The sequence below is a fragment of the Schistocerca nitens genome, chromosome 2 (assembly GCF_023898315.1).
Source record: "Schistocerca nitens isolate TAMUIC-IGC-003100 chromosome 2, iqSchNite1.1, whole genome shotgun sequence".
In the NCBI taxonomy this organism is placed as follows: domain Eukaryota; kingdom Metazoa; phylum Arthropoda; class Insecta; order Orthoptera; family Acrididae; genus Schistocerca; species Schistocerca nitens.
In genome coordinates, this window is record NC_064615.1 from 76,625,916 (window position 1) to 76,648,749 (window position 22,834).

A 22,834-nucleotide genomic window follows, 5' to 3' on the forward strand; every position below is an offset into this window, starting at 1 on the left:
AAAACCATCGTACAATATGCATTAGATGAGTATGTGCCAAGCAAGATCGTAATAGATGGAAAAGAGCCACCGTGGCACAACAACCAAGTTAGAAAACTGCTGCGGAAGCAAAGGGAACTTCACAGCAAACATAAACATAGCCAAAGCCTTGCAGACAAACAAAAATTAAGCGAAGCGAAATGTAATGTGAGGAGGGCTATGCGAGAGGCGTTCAATGAATTCGAAAGTAAAGTTCTATGTACTGACTTGGCAGAAAATCCTAAGAAATTTTGGTCTTATGTCAAAGCGGTAGGTGGATCAAAACAAAACGTCCAGACACTCTGTGACCAAAATGGTACTGAAACAGAGGATGACAGACTAAAGGCCGAAGTACTAAATGTCTTTTTCCAAAGCTGTTTCACAGAAGAAGACTGAACTGTACTTCCTTCTGTACATTGTCGCACAGATGACAAAACGGTAGATATCGAAATAGACGACAGAGGGATAGAGAAACAATTAAAGTCGCTCAAAAGAGGAAAGGCCGCTGGACCTGATGGGATACCAGTTCCATTTTACACAGAGTACGCGAAGGAACTTGCCCTCCTTCTTGCAGCGTTGTACCGCAGGTCTCTAGAAGAGCGTAGGGTTCCAAAGGATTGGAAAAGGACACAGGTCATCCCCGTTTTCAAGAAGAGACGTCGAATAGATGTGCAAAACTATAGACCTATATTTCTAACGTCGATCAGTTGTAGAATTTTGGAACACGTATTATGTTTGAGTATAATGACTTCTCTGGAGACTAGAAATCTGCTCTATAGGAATCAGCATGGGTTTCGGAAAAGACGATCGTGTGAAACCCAGTTCGCGCTATTCGTCCACGAGACTCAGAGGGCCATAGACACGGGTTCGCAGGTAGATGCCGTGGTTCTTGACTTCCGCAAGGCGTTCGATACATTTCCCCATAGCCGTTTAATGAACAAAATTAAGAGCATATGGACTATCAGACCAATTGTGTGATAGGATTGAAGAATTCCTAAATAACAGAAAGCAGCATGTCATTCTCAATGGAGAGAAGCCTTCCGAATTGAGTGATTTCAGATGTGCCGAGGGGAGTGTCGTAGGACCGTTGCTTTTCACAATACGTATATATAAATGACCTTGTGGATAACATCGGAAGTTCACTGAGCCTATTTGCGGATGATGCTGCAGTATATCTAGAGGTTGTAACTATGGAAAATTGTACTGAAATATAGGAGGATCTGCAATGAATTGACGCATGGTGCAGGGAATGGCAATTGAATCTCAATGTAGACAAGGGTAATGTGCTGCGAATACGCAGAAAGAAAGATCCTTTATCATTTAGCTACAATATAGCATGTCAGCAACTGGAAGCAGTTAATTCCATAAATTATCTGGGAGTAGGCATTAGGAGTGATTTAAAATGGAATGACCATATAAAATTTATCGTCGATGCCAGACTCATATTCGTTGGGAGAATCCTAAGGAAATGCAGTCCGAAAACAAAGGAAGTAGGTTACAATACACTTGTTCGCCCACTGCTTGAATACTGCTCACCGGTGTGGGATCAGTACCAGATAGGGTTGATAGAAGAGATAGAGAAGATCCAACGGAGAGCACAGCGCTTCGGTACAGGATCGCGAAAGCGTTACGGAGATGATAGGTAAACTCCAGTGGAAGACTCGGCAGGAGAGACGCTCAGTAGTCCGGTACGGGCTTTTGTTGAAGTTTCGAGAACATATCTTCACCGAGGAGTCCAGCAGTATATTGCTCCCTCCTCCGTATAACTCGCGAAGAGACCATGAGGATAAAATCAGAGAGATTAGAGCCCAGACAGAGGCATACCGATAATCTTTCTTTCCACGAGCAATACGAGACTGGAACAGAATAGAAGGAAGAACCGATAGAGGTAGTCAAAGTACCCCCCGCCACACACCGTCAGGTGGCTTGCCGAGTATGGATGTAGATGCAGATGTAGATGATTTTTGTTTCCTTCCTCGCAGTTCGTTTTCACAGGAAAAGTGTATTTACAGCTTATCGGCTTATCATTAGAAAACTGTTACGGAATCTGAATCTGCAGTAAGAATAAGTGGAGCTCAAGGTTAGACAGAAAGGGAGGAAGAGGAAGTGGGGTAGGGAGGGAGGGGGGAGACACTGGACATAGTGAGGGGGGAAGAGGAGAAGGACAAGCAGAAGATTAGTAGTTATGTCCAATTCTTACAGATGTTTATTAATTGCGAAGCATTTTCAGTAAAATACAAAGTGAAAGGAACTACTCACTGTGAACACTGAAACAAATGTAAGGCAGATCTAGGCAAAGCCTCCAGGAACAAATGATGTAAGAGCGACCGTCGTCTCAGCAGATCATTCCCGAATAAACACAACCGCGGATGAGTACCCAGTGACTGCACTGATCCTGCCAGTCACATACGACATCAACATGCAAATGAAACGCCTGCTAAGTCATGGATGAAGACTCGAAAACCTGACAGGTGGTAAATCTCGAAACATGAACCCGTTTAACAGTAACATGTCAAGAAGCGCCTTACTGCTTCCCTTCCCAGGTAGCCTGTGCTGACAGATACTCTCACCACAGTTGACAGGTTGTAACCTCCCCACAAAAATTTATGATAAATAATATAATATGAATAATATTCACGTTTATATGTAACCTCCCTACAAAATATAAAATAAATAATATGAATATGATTCTAATTTAGTGTAACCACCCCACAAAATTCTTTCTCATTTGTAACCTCCCTACAAAATTCTTTTCACATCAACCTCCACAGAAAATTCTTTCTGATTTAATCTCAGCTCAAAATTCATTCACATTTAACGTAACCTCAAAACAGAAAAATTCCTAAACCTCTCAACAGTAAAAATTATAATTATGTCGTTCACATTCAATGTGACGTCCCAACAAAATAATTTCCGTAACCTGGTAATAATATAATATAACAAACCTCTCAATTAAAATGTCAGCCGGCCGCGGTGGTCTAGCGGTTCTAGGCGCTCAGTCCGGAACCGCGCGACCGCTACAGTCGCAGGTTCGAATCCTGCCTCGGGCATGGATGTTTGTGATGTCCTTAGGTTAGTTAGGTTTAAGTAGTTCTAAGTTCTAGGGGACTGATGACACAGAAGTTAAGTCCCATAGTGCTCAGAGCCATTTGAACCATTTTTGAATTAAATTGTCGCTCACTTATGACTTTTCAATAATTCACTGTGAATTTAACCTGGTAAATTTTGGACGACAGCAGTGCTGCGTCATGGCCCTGAGAGATCATTCTGAATAAAAAAGGAAAAATTCTTACCTCAATGAAGTCGCCGGATATATCCGCTCTTACAATAAATTTTTCCTGCACAGCTCTGTGCAATGCTGGCCGACCTATCTGTCATTTATGAAAGGAAGCAACTGATTTTTCTATTGCAATAATCGGGATGATCAAGGATGGGAGAAATTAGTAAATTCTTTAAACTGAAATGAATGGTTGTTGAAAGTTACTTTTTATGAGGAAGATTATTATTACGATAGTTTTAAAACATTTACATGCGACTTGAGGTAACATTACTAGATATGCGCAAGGCTGCTTTTTACCTTATACAATAATACTCAGGCTCCGGCATCGCTGCACCGCGACCGGGCCAGCCAACACGATACACCAGACCAGACCAGAGCAGACTCCAGACTAGCAACAACTTACTGCTACAGCTACACAGTTCCTACTACTGCAGTCAACACTGCTCTCTGGTCAGAGACCTTGCATATCGCAGGCAGCACATGAGCAATACATCGAAGTTACATCTGCTCGGACCTCTTACAAGGTTGAAGATTGAGAGTGCTGCATACTGCCTGGCCTGCTGTCAACTGCTACACATCCCCGCTGCGTGATGGGCTGCACGTCTGCCTCCTGCCACGTCTCTAAAGGCACGGTGCCCTCTTCCGCGTCTCTGTTTCCAGAGATCCACTTCTATACACCTCTAAAACCCGAGTTTCGGCTTCCGTGTCTCTAAGCAGTCTCTCTCAAATTCCGTCTTGCCTCTGAGATACCCATGAGAAAGCAGAGATGAATATCTCTCGATCAGCCTGGCATCCTCCAGTTTTAGAGGGAACGCGTTGCGGGCGAAAACAGCACTCTGCCAAGCTGTTCTTTGAGCAGAGAGGCCCATTTGTAAAAATAATTTATTCTGCATTGACTGGTCGCACGACACAGTTCATTACGAGGTGCATTCAAGTTCTAAGGCCTCCGATTTTTTTTCTCTGGACTGGAAAGAGATAGAAACATGCGCATTGTTTTAAAATGGGGCCGCGTTCATTATCAATACATCCCAAAGATGGCAGCACCGTACGGCAGATGGAATTTTACCGCCAGCAGCGAGAATGAGAACTGTTTTAAATACTTAAAATGGCGACGTTTTCCTTACTTGAACAGCGTGCAATCATTCGTTTTCTGAATTTGCGTGGTGTGAAACCAACTGAAATTCATCGACAGTTGAAGGAGACATGTGGTGATGGAGTTATGGATGTGTCGAAAGTGCGTTTGTGGGTGTGACAGTTTAATGAAGGCAGAACATCGTGTGACAACAAACCGAAACAACCTCGGGCTCGCACAAGCCGGTCTGACGACATGATCGAGAAAGTGGAGAGAATTGTTTTGGGGGATCACCGAATGACTGTTGAACAGATCGCCTCCAGAGTTGGCATTTCTGTGGATTCTGTGCACACAATCCTGCATGACGACCTGAAAATGCGAAAAGTGTCATCCAGGTGAGTGCCACGAATGCTGACGGATGTTGCCAAGCAATGTTGACGCGCAACGACAGCATGAATGGGACTTTCTTTCCATCGGTTGTGACAATGGATGAGACGTGGATGCCATTTTTCAATCCAGAAACAAAGCGTCAGTCACCTCAATGGAAGCACACAGATTTACCGCCACCAAAAAAATTTCAGGTAACCGCCAGTGCTGAAGAAATGGTGTCCATGTTCTGGGACAGTGAGGACGTAATCCTTACCCATTGCATTCCAAAGGGCACTACGGTAACAGGTGCATCCTACGAAAATGTTTTGAAGATCAAATTCCTTCCTGCACTGCAACAAAAACGTCCGGGAAGGGCAGCACATGTGCTGTTTCACCAAGACAATGCACCCGCACATCGCACTAACGTTACGCAACAGTTTCTTCGTGGTAACAACTTTGAAGTGGTTCCTCATGCTCCCTACTCACCTGATCTGGCTCCTAGTGACTTTTGGCTTTTTCCAACAATGAAAGACACTCTCCATGGCCGCACATTCACCAGCTGTGCTGCTATTGCCTCAGCGATTTTCCAGTGGTCAAAACAGACTACTAAAGAAGCCTTCGCCGCTCCCATGGAATCATGGCGTCAGCGTTGTGAAAAATGTGTACGTCTGCAGGGTGATTACGTCGAGAAGTAACGCCAGTTTCATCGATTTCGGATGAGTAGTTAATTAGAAAAAAAAATCGGAGGCCTTAGAACTGGAATGCACCTCATATTATGTAAGCTGAAGGTGGAAAGGAGAGAAAGGAAAGGTAAGGATTACTGAAGTCAGCTGGATCGCGACTTCACGCGAAATCAGCGGCGAGGAGTGAAAATGTGCGCCGACCGGAACTCGAAACCAAGACCCCCTGCTTACTATACGCAATCGCGTTCACCACTGCGCCATCCAGGCACAGTGTTTATCTCAACTGCGCAGAGTAAACACGCCTCCCAGCCGACCCACACTCTCACCAGGGTCACCTGTCCGCAGCCCCCTCCACGTCACTCGCTACTTCGAGATTGGCGCAGGAGACAGAACGTAATTGTTTATCCGCACTGACGGTGGCGGAGTTACGACACATCTACATCTACATGACTACTCTGCAATTCACATTTAAGTGCTTGGCAGAGGGTTTGTCGAACCTCAATCATACTATCTCTCTACCATTCCACTCCCGAACAGCGCGCGGGAAAAACGAACACCTAAACCTTTCTGTTCGAGCTCTGATTTCTCTTATTTTATTTTGATGATCATTCCTACCTATGTAGGTTGGGCTCAACAAAATATTTTCGCATTCGGAAGAGAAAGTTGGTGACTGAAATTTCGTAAATAGATCTCGCCGCGACGAAAAACGTCTTTGCTGTAATGACTTCCATCCCAATTCGCGTATCATATCTGCCACACACTCTCCCCTACTACGTGATAATACTAAACGAGCCGCCCTTTTTTGCACCCTTTCGATGTCCTCCGTCAATCCCACCTGGTAAGGATCCCACACCGCGCAGCAATATTCTAACAGAGGACGAACGAGTGTAGTGTAAGCTGTCTCTTTAGTGGGCTTGTTGCATCTTCTAAGTGTCCTGCCAATGAAACGCAACCTTTGGCTCGCCTTCCCCACATTATTATCCATGTGGTCTTTCCAACAGAAGTTGTTCGTAATTTTAACACCCAGGTACTTAGTTGAATTGACAGCCTTGAGAATTGTACTATTTATCGAGTAATCGAATTCCAACGGATTTCTTTTGGAACTCATGTGGATCACCTCACACTTTTCGTTATTTAGCGTCAACTGCCACCTGCCACACCATACAGCAATCTTTTCTAAATCGCTTTGCAACTGATACTGGTCTTCGGATGACCTTACTAGACGGTAAATTATAGCATCATCTGCGAACAACCTAAGAGAACTGCTCAGATTGTCACCCAGGTCATTTATATAGATCAGGAACAGCAGAGGTCCCAGGACGCTTCCCTGGGGAACACCTTATATCACTTCAGTTTTACTCGATGATTTGCCGTCTATTACTACGAACTGCGGCCTTCCTGACAGGAAATCACGAATGCAGTCGCACAACTGAGACGATACCCCATAGGCCCGCAGCTTGATTAGAAGTCGCTTGTGAGGAACGGTGTCAAAAGCTTTCCGGAAATCTAGAAATACGGTATCAACTTGAGATCCCCTGTCGATAGCGGCCATTACTTCGTGCGAATAAAGAGCTAGCTGCGTTGCACAAGAACGATGTTTTCTGAAACCATGCTGATTACGTATCAATAGATCGTTCCCTTCGAGGTGATTCATAATTTTTGAATACAGTATATGCTCCAAAACCCTACTGCAAACCGACGTCAATGATATAGGTCTGTAGTTCGATTGGATTACTCCTACTACCCTTCTTAAACACTGGTGCGACCTGCGCAATTTTCCAATCTGCAGGTACATATCTATCGTTGAGCGAGCGGTTGTTTATGATTGCTAAGTGGGGAGCTATTGTATCAGCGTAATCTGAAAGGAACCTAATCGGTATACAATCTGGACCTGAAGACCTGCCCGTATCAAGCGATTTGAGTTGCTTCGCAACCCCTAAGGTACCTACTTCTAAGAAACTCATGCTAGCAGCTGTTCGTGTTTCAAATTCTGGAATATTCCATTCATCTTCCCTGGTGAAGGAATTTCGGAAAACTGCGTTCAATAACTCCGCTTTAGCGGCACAGTCGTCGGTAACAGTACCATCGGCACTGCGCAGCGAAGGTATTGACTGCGTCTTGCCGCTTGTGTACTTTACATACGACCAGAAACCAATTATATGAATCCATTGTATCTGTTCTTTCGGGAATGTTGGAAAAAACAAACACTACACATTCATACAATTCACAATTTTCCTATTTTTTTTAACCAGAGTTCTGGACCGCACAGCTTGTGGAATCTTGAACGTGCGCGCCTCGCCGAAGCCTTGTCGTAAAATACAAGACCCTTGAATGCCTATCTGGCGCTGGTCATTGCTTCCTTCTCAAGTGACCTAAACTTCAGGCGGCCCTTCGGCCCCTCCTATCGTGTCGTCCAACAACGATTCCGTCACATTCGTGCATCACAACAAAAATGGGACGTGCAGCTAACTATACAAAAATGGAGATAAATTAAGATACGTATCAGCTGCTCAGTCTTTCCAGTCACTGATGTCACTGATATAATCAGCGCCAGATATTCATGAAACTGGTAGAAACATGATACAGATTACGATAAAATGAATAAATGGCAATTATCGATGAGACATATCAGTCCACACTCGATTGATGCGTTTAAAAACGTGAGACTTTAACATGCTGTGAATTTACATATCGATCTTTGAGAACGTAAGCAACATTTCTCAATACTTTACTGAATTAATTAACGGCTTTGGCCACAGCTGATAACCTACCAGATTGGCAGTTATTGTCATAAAAGTCACACAGTTGTCCATGGGTATAGAACAGGGTGACCGAAAAATCCGTTAACATTTGAAAATTCAATACTTGACGGAATGATGTAGATAGAGGAAAAAATTGACACACGTGCTCGAGATGACATTGTGTTTTACTGAAACCAAAAGAAAACTGCAAAAAATGACCAACAAATGACGCTTCATATGATACAAAAGCAGTAATTAGCATCACAATTGATTTGTGGCAAAGACGACGTTCTCTATAACAATTGCTCAACATATTCGTCGTCATTCGTCAACTACACCTGCAGTCGAGCGACAATGTTGTGAACATATCAGTATGTGTGGTGAGAAGCTGCTGTCGGATGTTGTCTTTTAGCATCCATATTGAGGTCGGATGCAACTTTAGGTAGCCCTACAACTAATAATCCCACGGATTGAGGTCTGGGGACCTGGGAGGCTAAACATAACGAGCGTGGTGGCTCAGTACATAATCAACACCAAACGATGTGCGCAAGAGATCTGTCACACATGTAGGAACGTGGAGTGGACCGTCATCCTGGATAATAGTCGTATCTTTCAGCAACTGCTCATCAGCCAGGCTAGGGATTATCTAACTCCCTCTCTCACTACAGCTCATTTTATACACGATTATCATGGAGCGTCTCAGAGTCTTCCTGCACAGCGGCATCTGTTGGCCAGTTTTTATACTCGTATCTGGTTCCAAGAAAACCACATGTCATTTCAGGCATGCGTGTCAGTTTTTGCCTCTCTACTTACATGATTCCGCGAATCACTGCATGTTAACAGACTTTCGGGTCATCCTGTGCGTTATTCAGTCAGAAAGATTAATAAAACGTGGTGTTAGAGAAAGGCGTGTACTGTTTATCCTGAATAGCAGTACGCACGCAAATGATCTACCGTTTGAGATTGAAATTAGCTCATGAGAGAATCCTGAAGTTTTTAGTCGGCGTAAAGGGGTTGAGAGATAAGCCGTTTGTTCAGTTATGTAGAAATAGAGCAACCTCGCAGAATTAAGTCAGGGAGGTTGCGCGTTTGTTCAAAAACGTCCTGTCTGAACTTATGATTCCTGGGAAGTGTGCGACCAGCATATGGTATAAGAACAACACGACACTGATGGTCAAGAGACCGTGTTCGTTGTTTAGAATAGCGGTTCTCAGTTTGCTTTGTGTTTCTCAGAAGGATTCAGATACTTGGGGGAATTTTAAGTACCAGTTCGTTGCTGACTACAGACAACGGCCAATTATGCCTCCATGATAAACTCATTTCGAACGGCTAATGTAGGCGAATGAGTATCAGCGCGGCTTTCTCGACACAAAATTTCTAGGTTCGCTGACGAAAGTGTGCAAATCAGGCCCTTTCCTTGGTACATGAAAACGGAGATGCCTTTCAGGATAGTTTTCGTATTATTTAATATGTAGTTTACAGAAAGCGCCCTGACGTAATGGAAAACTTCCTTAATCACCAAAAGAAACCAGCACGTTGAAAGACATAGCCGGAAAGGCAGTTTTGCTCAGATGATAGGAAATTCAATCCTTTGCTAATTTTGTGCAGACGAGACAGACTAAAATACGATGCTCGAAGTAACAAACTTCTGTTCCAGTGTGGCAAAGAATTGTTATGGGTTCAGTGTGATTTCGTGGTTTCCACCCCTTCAGCTCTACAATATTTGCACTCATTGCCTGTACTACCACCTTTGACTGCCGCTTTTGACTTCTGCATAGTAATCTGACTTCCGTATGTCACGCCGTATGTCAACTATTTTAATTACACACTAGTGAATTTATAATGTCACTCAGATTTAGTCATAACTTTAATCCTTTAATCTACATCCTATTTTCAGCTCGGAATGATCGACATGTTTGATGACTTCGCCTCTAATTTCTCTGGAATTACTGACGAAGAGCGACTTAAGGTGGACGCGGTCTTACACAAGGCTTTCGTCGAAGTCAACGAGAAGGGAACAGAAGCCGCCGCTGCTACTGGTAAGAAGTTACGTAGTATGCTCGTAGGCTGGTTTAACTGTAAATTGTCAACTCTCTTCTTTACAAAAGTATCACAAGATTCAAATACTTGAATTTAGTATTCTGCACTTCATCAAAACGTCGTTCTTCAGCGATTTTTCTTGTTCCTTGTTACCGTGAGAGAACTGAGATGTTAGTGAGCTGCAAAAATGCTTGAGCAAAGTGTCTGGTAGAAGGATGAATAAATAAAAAATGGTCTATAGAGTCAGGATATTTGGCGTATCGCACATCTGTATAGATGAACAATACAGTCAAGACAGTTTGCACTTCTGAACATGAGTTGTGAGAAATGAATTCCTACTTGCCAATCGAAGGTCATTACGTACCATCACTCGACTCTGCTGAGCCACCAGCTTCGATGAAAATTATGTCGGCTGTTGTGATTAATAATGATGTCCCAGCTATGGTTTCAGACGTCCATGGGGAAACAAATAAAAGCTCATATAAGCTGCGGTCATTGCTTTTATTTGTGAACATGAAGTCACTATCGAAACCGGTGCCATAGCAGGTTATGTTCTTTGAAACTGTGACTGCAAGTAAAGACATTTTTAAAGCAACTGAAATACTCTGACAGACTGACATGGTATGGCTAGTGTAAACATAGTAAATGTCGCTGATAAAATCAGCGCCAGATATTCATGAAATTGGTAGAAACACAATACTGATTACGATAAAATGAATCAATGGCAATTATCGATGAGACATATGAGTTCACACTAGACTGATGTGTTTTAAAACGTCAGACAGTAACATAGGTCAACGCGTGCTGTGAATTTACATATCCATCTTTGGGTACTTAAGCAACATTTCTCAATATTTTACTGAATGAATTAACGGCTTTGGCCACACCTACGAGATTGGCAGTTATTGTCATAAGTCGTAGCTTTGTTCATGCGTATAGAACAGGGTGACCCAAAAATCCGTTAACATTCGACAATTCAACACTTCACGGAATAATGTAGGTAGAGGTAAAAATTGACACACGTGCTTGAAATGGCATTGGGTTTTATTGAAACTAAAAGAAAAGTGCACAAAATGGCCAACAAATGACGCTTCATATGATACAAAAGCAGTAATTAGCATCACAATTGATTTTTAGCGAAGACGATGTTCTCTACAACAAATGCTCAACAAGTCAGCCGTAAATAATACAGTCTAAGATAAAAAAACGAAAAGGAAAAAACCAACGTACCACGAAGGAATTATACGAATGGTACATAAATCAGTAGATGTGATGTACATATACAGAAAAACAAATGTTTACAGTTTTGGAAAAGTTGGATGACTTATGCAAGAGAAAGAACTTCACAAATCGAGCAAGTCATAAGCACGTTGGTCCATCTCTGGCCTTTAATAAGCAGTTTCCAGCTTGGTCTACATTGACAGAGTTGTTGGATGTCCTTCTGATGGATATCGTGCCAAACTCTGCCCCTTCGACGGTTTAGGTCGTCTAAATCTTGAGATGGTTGGAGGGCCCTGCTCATAATACTCCTAACTTTCTCAACTGGGGAAGAGATTCGGCGATCTTGCTAGCCATGGTATTGTCAAGCAAAAAGCCTAGCATAGAAACTCTCGCCGTGTGTGGGCAGTAATTATCTCGCTGAAACGTAAGACCAGTATGGCTTGCCTTGAAGGGCAACGAAATGGAATATCGTCGACGTAACGATTTGCTGTAAGGGTGCCGCGGATGACAAACAAAGGCGTCCTGATGTGAAAAGAAGCGTCACCCCAGACCATCTGTTGTGGACTGGCAAGACAGCTAATCCACTAGGAGGAAGCCGAAAGGCACGCGTTTAAGCTCACGCAGGCTGGCGTGAGGTCTGGAACAGTTAAAGGAATAGAGACTAGCAAAAAAGGTACGTAGCTTCTGGAATACTTAACTTTAATCCATAATTGGTGAACATCGCTCTTGATGGTACATGTTTTACAGCATCAATAGTAATTGGTAATGGCGCCTTGCTGGGTCGCAGCAAATGACGTAGCTGAAGGCTATGCTAACTATTGTCTCGGCAAATGAGAGCGTAATTTGTCAGTGAACCATCGCTAGCAAAGTCGGCTGTACAACTGGGGCGAGTGCTAGGACGTCTCTCTAGACCTGCCGTGTGGCGGCGCTCGGTCTGCAATCACTGATAGTGGCGACACGCGGGTCCGACGTATACTAATGGACCGCGGCCGATTTAAAGGCTACCACCTAGCAAGTGTGGTGTCTGGCGGTGACACCATACCATCACTCCTGGTTGTCTGGCAGTATGGCGAGTTGACCATCAGTCTGGTATGCCATCGCTATCCGGAGCGTCTCCAGACACGTCTTCGACTTGGAATCTCATCGATTGGAGCAGTGTTGTCTTCAGTGAGTCCCGTCTCGAATTGAGCCCGATGAACAGCGAAGCGTCCGGAGAGTGGTGGGAAGCCATACTGCCCGACAATCAGCAGTGATTATCTGTGGTGCCATTTCTTTTCATACCAGTACCACTCTGGCCGTTGTCAATGCGCCATCACGGCACAGCGGTACGTTGACGATATTCTACGTCCCGTTTTGGTGCCCTTCACAGCAAGCCATCCTCAGCTTACATTCCAGCAACACTGTGTCCTTCCGCACCCAGTGAGAGTTTCTATTACCTGTCTTCGTCCTTGACAAATCCCAGCTTGGCCAGCAAAGCATCCAGATCTCTCCGCAGCTGAGAACGTTTCGAGCATTATGGGATGGGTGTTCCATTCGGTTTGTTATTTTGACCAGTTGGTCAGAATTCGGCACGACGTCCCTCAGGAGGGCATCCAACACTTCTATCAATCACCGTCAAGCCGAATAACTGCTTACGTAAGGCCAGAGGTGGACCAGCACGTTATTGACTTTCTCTTGAATAAATCCTCCAATTTTTCTGAAACTGTAATCTTTTTGAAACCTGGTAATTAAGGAAGGCAGGATTGGGTTACGGTTGTGGATGGGGCCCAAATAAATTACTATTGGTTTGTTTTGCAATTTCACTCATTTATTTTTAATAAATAACTTTTTAAAACAATCCAATCAGGTCGCAACAACCTACAATCAAGAAGCTGTCAAACTTACACGCCTCACTGGACTACGGCGGCAAGGCGAGGAAATGTACAATGCCGTTATACAGGGTGTTACAAAAAGGTACGGCCAAACTTTCAGGAAACATTCCTCACACACAAATAAAGAAAATATGTTATGTGGACATGTGTCCGGAAACGCTTACTTTCCATGTTAGAGCTCATTTTATTACTTCTCTTCAAATCACATTAATCATGGAATGGAAACACACGGCAAGAGAACGCACCAGCGTGACTTCAAACACTTCGTTACAGGAAATGTTCAAAATGACCTCCGTTAGCGAGGATACATGCATCCACTCTCCGTCGCATGGAATCCCTGATGCGCTTATACAGCCCTGGAGAATGGCGTATTGTATCACAGCCGTCCACAATACGAGCACGAAGAGTCTCTACATTTGGTACCGGGGTTGCGTAGACAAGAGCTTTCAAATGCCCCCATAAATGAAAGTCAAGAGAGTTGAGGTCAGGAGAGCGTGTAGGCCATGGAATTGGTCCGCCTCTACCAATCCATCGGTCACCGTATCTATTGTTGAGAAGCGTACGAACACTTCGACTGAAATGTGCAGAAGCTCCATCGTGCATGATCCACATGTTGTGTCGTACTTGTAAAGGCACATGTTCTAGCAGCACAGGTAGAGTATCCCGTATGAAATCATGATAAAGTGCTCCATTGAGCGTAGGTGGACGAAACTAAAATGAGCTCTAACATGGAAATTAAGCGTTTCCGGACACATGTCCACATAACATCTTTTCTTTATTTGTGTGTGAGGAATGTTTGCTGAAAGTTTGGCCGTACCTTTTTGTAACACCCTGTATACACTACCCCCCAAGGCAGGTAACTGGGGTGTTAGCGACCACAAGACAGAAAACTACCGCTGGTTGAACTCAACAATGTAAGAAGCTGAAAATAGTAAATAGTAATTAGCAGCTCAGGAAGGCTAATCAGGTCCGCCATCCCCAGGTACTCCACTCGCTGCTTTCGCCTCAGCGACACTACGCGCACGAACCCAAGTCACTGGAGAAACGCGAGATTTCACAATGGTGGAGGTTTCTCTACCCGAATTGCAATGCACTCAACGTAAACATGCAGGATCCGGTTTCGACGAGGTCGTACACGTTCGTGACCACTGCCCTTCGATCCGGCAGTCCATACACGCCGCCAGCGGTTCCGGCGTGTTGTCGCTCTGTACGGACCTCGCTGCTCCTGCGTCCCCAACCGAACTCTCCACTCACACCACACGGAAGCAGCACGAGGTCGCTCCAAAGATAGGGCAGCAGAACTACATATCGATGAGCACCGCTGCTGCCACTAGCGGACAGGCAACGCTTAGGAAAACCGAGTGGCGCCAGTGAACACGAGAAGAAGACAAACAACGCAACCATGCCAACTAAACGATACGGTCTGGCAGAAACCTACATATGGCACCAACGCGAGCCGCAGCACGGCTCGCTTTTGTTTGTCTGTACATGTGTGTCACATCTAAAGATTTCTGTCCCTTTCGGGTAATTCCTTCTCAGTGTGTATTTCCGCAGTCTTACGACCTCATATTATGTCTTCTCACGACTGATTAGACATACAGAAATTACAGTTTCTTTTTCCCACCAAAATAGATTGCTCCCTTTGCAGAACACGTCTCAGTGTTTACAGTAGAGAGTAGTGTCAAGTGGAGATTCACTCTTTCCGTAGATTATGCAATGAAGCAAACATCTGTTATCGCATGGCAATCAACAACCTCCATTGTACACAGTTCTCTCTTCTCACACTATGTAATTATTTGGCAATTATAGGTTTGCTGTTGTTGTGGTCTTCAGTCCTGAGACTGGTTTGATGCAGCTCTCCATGCTACTATACCCTGTGCAAGCTTCTTTATCTCCCAGTACTTCTGGAACCTACATCCTTCTGAAACTGCTTAGTGTATTCATCTCTTGGTCTCCCTCTACGATTTTTACCCTCCACGCTGCCCGCCAATGCTAAATTTGTGATCCCTTCATGCCTCAGAACATGTGCTACCAACCAGTCCCTTCTCCTTGTCAAGTTGTGCCACAAACTCCTCTTCGCTCCAATTCTATTCAATACTTCCTCATTAGTTGTGTTATCTACCCATCTAATCTTCAGCATTCTTCCGTAGCACCACATTTCGAAAGCTTCTATTCTCTTCTTGTCCAAACTATTTATCGTCCATGTTTCACTTCCATACATGGCTACACTCCATACAAATACTTTCAGAAACGACTTCCTGACACTTAAATCTATACTCGATGTTAACAAATTTCTCTTCTTCAGAAAGGCTTTCCTTGCCATTGCCAGTCTACATTTCATATCCTCTCTGCTTCTACCATCATCAGTTATTTTGCTCCCCAAATAGCAAAACTCCTTTACTACTTTAAGTGTCTCATTTCCTAATCTAATTCCCTCACCATCACCCGACTTAAATCGACTACATTCCATTATCCTCGTTTTGCTTTTGTTGATGTTCATCTTATATCCTCCTTTCAAGACACTATCCATTCCGTTCAACTTCTCTTCAAAGTCCTTTGCTGTCTCTGACAGAATTAGAATGTCATCGGCGAACCTCAAAGTTTTCATTTCTTCTCGATGGATTTTAATACCTACTCCAAATTTTTCTTTTGTTTCCTTTATTATAGGTGTAGTCATGTAAATATGACATCAGCGACAGATGAAGAGGATCAGTGGAGTCAACTGGGAAAGCAGTAGTTTTGTTTCCTGCTAAATATATGAGGATGTGCTGAAAAGTAATGCCTCTGAATTTTTAAAAAGCGAAAGCTCATAAAGATTTTTAAGTAAAACGAACTTTATTACCATTCTACATGTTTATTCTTCCTGTCTACAAATATGCAGCCCTCTGCTGCTAGAAGCCTCCGAATTGTGTCATGTAACATGGCGGTGTGGAACGTGACTGCGTTAGTGTCTAACGTTAATTCTGTAAGTGTGTGAGACACTGTTATCGAGGTTCGTCCACACATGGAGCACCCTCTCATTCAGCATGACAATGCCAGACCACATAAGACCGCTGTTACGTCTGCAACAGTCCGACACCTTGGCTTCACTGCCATAGATCATCTTCCATAAAGTCCCGTTTTGGATCCACCCGATTTTCATCTGTTTCTTCGAGGACTTTACTTTCATAGTGATGAAGTGGTGCAAACTTAGGTCAGGTTGTGCTCGGTCGATCAAGTCAGACATTCTATAGTGTCATTATCAACCAACTCGTCTCTCGTTGGGAAAAAGTCTTCGTCGACAGGGCGACTAATGTTAAGAAATAAAACGTAGACCTGAGGAATAAAGATGTACACTACTGGACATTAAAATTGATACACCACGAAGATGACATGGTACAGACGCGAAATTTAACGCGCAGGAAGAAGATGCTGTGATATGCAAATGATTAGCTTTTCAGAGCATTCACACAAGGTTCGTGACACCTACAACGTGCTGACATTAGGAAAGTTTCCAACCGATTTCTCATACACAAACAGCAGTTGACTGGCGTTGCCTGGTGAAACGTTGTTGTGATGCCCCGTGTAAGGAGGAGAAATGCTTGCCATCACGTTTCCTACTTTGATAAAGGGCGGATTGTAACCTGTCGCGATTGCAGTTTATCGTATCGCGACATTGCTGCTCGCGTTGGTCGAGATCCAATGACTGTTAGCAGAAAATGGAATCGGTGGGTTCAGGTGGGTAATACGGAACGCCGTGCTGGATCCCAACGGCCTCGTCGAGATGACAGGCATCTTATCCCAATGGTTGTAACGGATCGTGCAGCCACCTCTCGATCCGTGAGTCAACAGATGGGGACGTTTGCAAGACCGCAACCATCTGCACGAACAGTTCGACGTCGTTTGTAGCAGCATGGACTATCAACTCGGAGACCATGGCTGCGGTTACCCTTGACGCTGCATCACAGACAGGAGCGCCTGCGATGGTGTACTCAACGACGAACCTGGGTGCACGAATGGCAAAACGTCGTTTTTTCTGATGAATCCAGGTTGTGTTTACAGCATCATGATGGTCGCATCCGTGTTTGACGACATCGCGGTGAACGCACATTGGAAGCGTGTATTCGTCATCGCTATACTGGCGTATCACCCGGTTTGATGGTATGGGGTGCCATTGGTTACACGTCTCGGTAACCTCTTGTTCGCATTGACGGCACTTTGAACAGTGGACGTTACATTTTAGATTTGTTGCGACCAGTGGCTCTACCCTTCATTCGATCCCTGCGAAACCCTACATTTCAGCAGGATAATGCACGACCGCATGTTGCAGGTCCTGTACGGGCCTTTCTAGATACAGAAAATGTTCGACTGCTGCCCTGGCCAGCACATTCTCCAGATCTCTCAGCAGTCTGGTCAATGGTGGCCGAGCAACTGGCTCGTCACAATACGCCAGTCACTACCCTTGATGAACTGTGGTATGGTGTTGAAGCTACATGGGCAGCTGTACCTGTACACGCCATTCAAGCTCTGTTTGCCTCAATGCCCAGGCGTATCAAGGCCGTTATTACGGCCAGAGGTGGTTGTTCTGGGTACTGATTTCTCAGGATCTATGCATCTAAATTGCTTGAAAATGTAAGAACATGTCAGTTCTAGTATAATATATTTGTCCAATGAATACCCGTTTATCATCTGCATTTCTCCTTGGTGTAGCAATTTTAGTGGCCAGTAGTGAAGATTTTAAAAAGCGTTTGTTTTATTTGATAAGCATGAAAAGTTTCCACATAAAAATTCTAAGGCATTACTTTTCAGCACGTATTATTTTTATTTTAGGTAATGAGAGCCACAAACGAAATACAGCAGTGCCAGTGAGATGTTACACTGCCTGTATTGTTCCGAGTTACGATGCACATGTCCGAAAGAACAAGCAGTGGGGCGTCGACAGCCTTTATGAAATACATTCGCAGTTGCGAATGGGGACAACCATCAGCTGTATAATGAAATGACGGCAATGTAAATGTGGGCTGAACCGGGACTCGAACCTACATTTCCCGCGTATCGCGAGCTGTCGCCATAGCCATTTCATTGTCGTCATTTCATAATACAGTTGATGATTGCCTCTATTCGCAACTGCGAATACATTTCATACAGTTGAAGCATAGTTAACGGTTAACATACAGTGTAGCGTGTAGAGTATGATGGCTAGTTGTCACTGTTAATGACTCGAAGTTTTCGTCAGTACTGTAAATTCCCGTCCTCTATGGGGTCTATAGGACATGATGTACATTGACATCACGTCAATTACAGTTTGAGTTCAAATAATTTAGTCTTTATAATTCGTTATAATAACCATTTTGGGTCCGCCTAATTGTAACTGAATGAAACAAATGTTTCGTGCCATATGCGTTTCGCCTTTGTTATAAGAAATGCATCTTCGCTGGCCAGAGTACATAGGTCTATATATTTGTATTTACTCTATTTCATTTCATATATTGGACATTGTACTTTGAGACTGTACACAGTTCGGGAACTTTCTGATTTTCCTGCCGTAATAACAGCTTAAATATTTACTTACAAATTTCACAGATACTGCTGTACGTGTGTCCTTCTTCCGGCTTTATAGCTGTTCGTCTGTTTATTTCCATACGAAATTTGATCTGCCCATCGCTAACAAATGAACACTCGTTTTTTCTCATTTTATGCTTGCGTTGTTGTTGCCAACTGTTGAATATTGGTGCCAACTGTCGAATGTGTGATTGTGGTCTTTCTTTCGTGCGCGAGCGCGCTTGTGTGTGTGTGTGTGTGTGTGTGTGTGTGTGTGTGTGTGTGTGTGTGTGTGTGAATTAGTATTTGTTTTTACATTGTTAGGTGTGTGTATGCTTACATTTTTTAAATTATGTTGTATGTGTGTGTGTGTTTGTGTGCTTGACTTCATATTACTTTTACTATTTATACATATTATAAAAATATACGTGCATATGTATTTATACATGTATGTATGTTACACATCTCCTCCTAAGCCATTGGACTGATTCCACCCAAACCTGGTACACCTGTCACACTGGAAAGAATCAAAAAATGGTTCAAATGGCTCTCAGCACTATGGGACTTAACTTCTGAGGTCAGTCCGCGAGAACTTAGAACTACTTAAACCTAACTAACCTAAGGACATCATACACATCCATGCCCGAGGCAGGATTCCAACCTGCGACCGTAGCGGTTGCGCGGTTCCAGACTGTAGCGCCTAGAATCACTCGACCACTGGAAAGAATCACTGTGGGGGTAAAAACGACATACCTTTCAAGTCGGTAGGGGTGAAAAAGCAGTGTAGGTCACGACACACGAATACCCGTAATTTATTCACATAGTATTTCATAATCAGAGCACTTGCAGACTTGCAACAAACTATACACATAATTTCGAGCCTTTACGAAACTTTTTCTCGCTCACAACCCCGTAAAATAATGAACGGAAAAGAGTTTATCGCTTACTACATTTTCGCTCATCACACATTAAAACTGCCGCGTGAAGCATGACGCTTTAATTTCTAAATCTACATTTACATGGCTACTCTGCAAATCACACTTTAGTGCCTGACAGAGAGTTCATAGAACCATTATCATTCTACTTCTCTACCATTCCACTCTCCAATGGCGCGTGGGAAAGAGGAACACCTAAATCTTTCCGGTCGAGCTCTGATTTCTCTTATTTTATTATGGTGATTATTTCTCCCTACGTAGGTGGGTGTCAACAAAATATTTTCGCATTCAGAAGAGAAAGTTGGTGATTGTAATTTCGTAAACAGATCTCGCCGCAAAGAAAACCGCCTTTGTTTCAGTTACTGCCACCCCAACTCGCATATCATATCAGTGACACTCTCACCCCTATTGCGCGATAACACGAAACGAGCTGCCCTTTATTGCACTTTTTCCATGTCCTCCGTCAATCCTACCTGGTAAGGATCCCACACCGCGCAGCAATATTCCAGCAGAGGACGGACAAGTGTAATTTAGGCTGTCTCTTTAGTGGGTTTGTCGCATCTTCTAAATGTTCTGCCAACAAAGCACAGTCTTTGTTTCGCCGTCCTCACAATATTATGTATGTGGTCTTTCCAATTTAAGCTGTTCTTAATTGTAATTCCTAGATATTTAGTGGAATTGACAGACCTTAGATTTGTGCGATTTATCGTATACCCAAAATTTATCGGATTTCTTTTAGTACCCATGTGGATGACCTCGCACTTTTCCTTGTTTACTGCCAATTGCCACTTTACGCACCATACAGAATTTCTCTCGAGATCATTTTGTAATTGGAATTGATCGTCTGATGATTTTACTAGACGGCAAATTACAGCGTCATCTGCAACCAATCTAAGGGCGCTACAGCCTGGAACCGAGCGACCGCTACGGTCGCAGGCTCGAATCCTGCCTCGGGCATGGATGGGTGTGATGTCCTTAGGTTAGTTAGGTTAAATTAGTTCTAAGTTCTAGGCGACTGATGACCTCAGAAGTTAAGTCGCATAGTGCTCAGAGCCATTTGTACCAGAGCCAATCTAAGGGGGCTGCTCAGATTATCACCTAGATCATTTATGTAAATCATGAACAGCAGTGGGCCTATGACACTTCCTTTCGGAACGCCAGATATCACTTCTGTTCTACTCGAAGATTTATCGTCTGTCACTACGAACTATGACCTCTCTGAGAGGAAACCACGAATCCAGTCACACAACTGAGACAATAGTCCACATGCACGCAATTTGATTTGAAACGTCCCCTTTCGAACTATTTATACACGACTGTGCTTATACTGACACACAATATTTATAGCGCAACGCAATCTGACTTTCAAAATTCCCTACAAAAGAATGGCCCTGACTAACATTAAACTATACCTTTCACAAATCACTTACCTCACAAAAATCTTCGCTGCTCAAGCTACTGCAATACAGCGAGCGCCACTGCTGCCAGCTAAATAAAAGATTCAAACTATGGAAGGCACTAACTACTGATAGGGATAGTTAGCAAATGAAAGATATTAATAGAGAACAAACAATGTATTTACCTTGATATCATCATATATATAGCAGTTCATGACAAATTACAAAACTCCGCCATCTCTCTCCCCACATCCACCACTGCTGGCGGCTCACCTCCAACTGCGCAACGCTACGCGCTGTTCACAGCCAGCTGCCTAACACTACAATGGCGAGTATTACAACAATGAAAAGCAGCCACAGACTGCACACAGCACAGCCAGTGATTTTGATACAGAGGTGGCGTTACCAATAAAAAAACCTAAACAGCCTACTTACATAGCCCCCATGCTCCCCACAAAAAAATTTTACAAATTTTGTTGGGCACTGGCCAATACATATTTGTTAAAATTTTTTTCACAATTACAATAACAAAGAAATCAAATGCACACACTTATTGATACAATGTTGGTCAAAAGCTAAAATTTTCTCACAGTCCATAAAGACAGTCCTGATCGTTCATGACGGTAAAATAGCAGTGTTTTTCTCAAAGTCTGAGCAGTAAAAGAAAATGCACACGGAAGTAGTGGATTTCCATGCAGTCTTGAAGAAGTAGCGTTGTCCTTCCAACGGAAAGACAGTGCTGACTCGACATGCAGACAGGTAATGGGCCACAACAGAGCAAACCCACAGCGGAGTCAATCGAAGTTTTGAAGAATATCGTTTGGTAGGTCATCACAGAGCAGACCCACTGTACTCCTGGTAGAGATTACGGTATTGGTCGGCCACCAGAGGCGCAGACCCACTGCAGTCCTTGTAGAAATAATGGTATTGGTGGATCATCAAAGGTATAGACCCACTGTAGTCCTTGTAGAGATGGCCAGCAGCCATCTGCTGCGACTGTGCAGGTGCACAATCACCATTGAAGAGTCTTGCGGATAATGTAGCAAGTCCATAACCACCACTTGTGCACTCACAAAGTTTTTGGAATTGTCTTTAGAACCAGCAATGCTGTTATCCAGTCCCTTGCTGAATTATTAACACACGTGTAAACACTAACAGTCCCTACTTCTCACATATTGTCCATATACTATGATCAACAGAAGCGTGTGCAGTGAAATGATACTTAATTTGAAGAACTGGTGTCAATTACAATATTATAACATGAGAGTACAATTACAAAGGTACAAAATACATCAATAAAGAACATAACAATACAGATAACATTTGTAGTACAGGCTTTACAACACAATAGAAATAAACATATACATCAATGTTACAGGAATTATGACATGAGTACATACATAAAAGATCAGAATAGCTTTTGAAACATCAACTTTACACATGAGCATTAAAACAGAACATAATAAATAATATCTAAGCATATTTACAAGTTAAATAACATATTATTAATATCAATTATATTTGAGGATAACAGTATTCCTCATCATAGTGAATGTAGCTGAGTATTAGAAGAAAAAAATTATATGAAACTACACAAAGACAGGAAGAAAACAAATACACAAGGGTACACAAACACATAGTGGGATAACACAATGGAAAGGACAGGGTTCGTTTTCAGTGTAACTTT

The 22,834-nt window shown here is 43.3% G+C and overlaps 1 protein-coding gene across 7 annotated transcripts in view; it reads left to right on the plus strand.

The window, feature by feature from the left end:
* The window catches only part of LOC126235747 (leukocyte elastase inhibitor-like), a 196,262-nt gene that overhangs the window by 66,316 nt on the left and 107,112 nt on the right, over positions 1-22,834 (plus strand). For all 7 annotated transcript variants that reach the window (XR_007544805.1, XM_049944534.1, XM_049944538.1 and 4 more), the window contains exon 7: positions 10,061-10,202. Coding sequence is in view for 6 of the 7 variants with exons in the window: in XM_049944534.1 (XP_049800491.1) it covers positions 10,061-10,202 (142 nt within the window). In the remaining variant the exon portion in view is untranslated. The remainder of the gene's footprint in view (positions 1-10,060; positions 10,203-22,834) is intronic.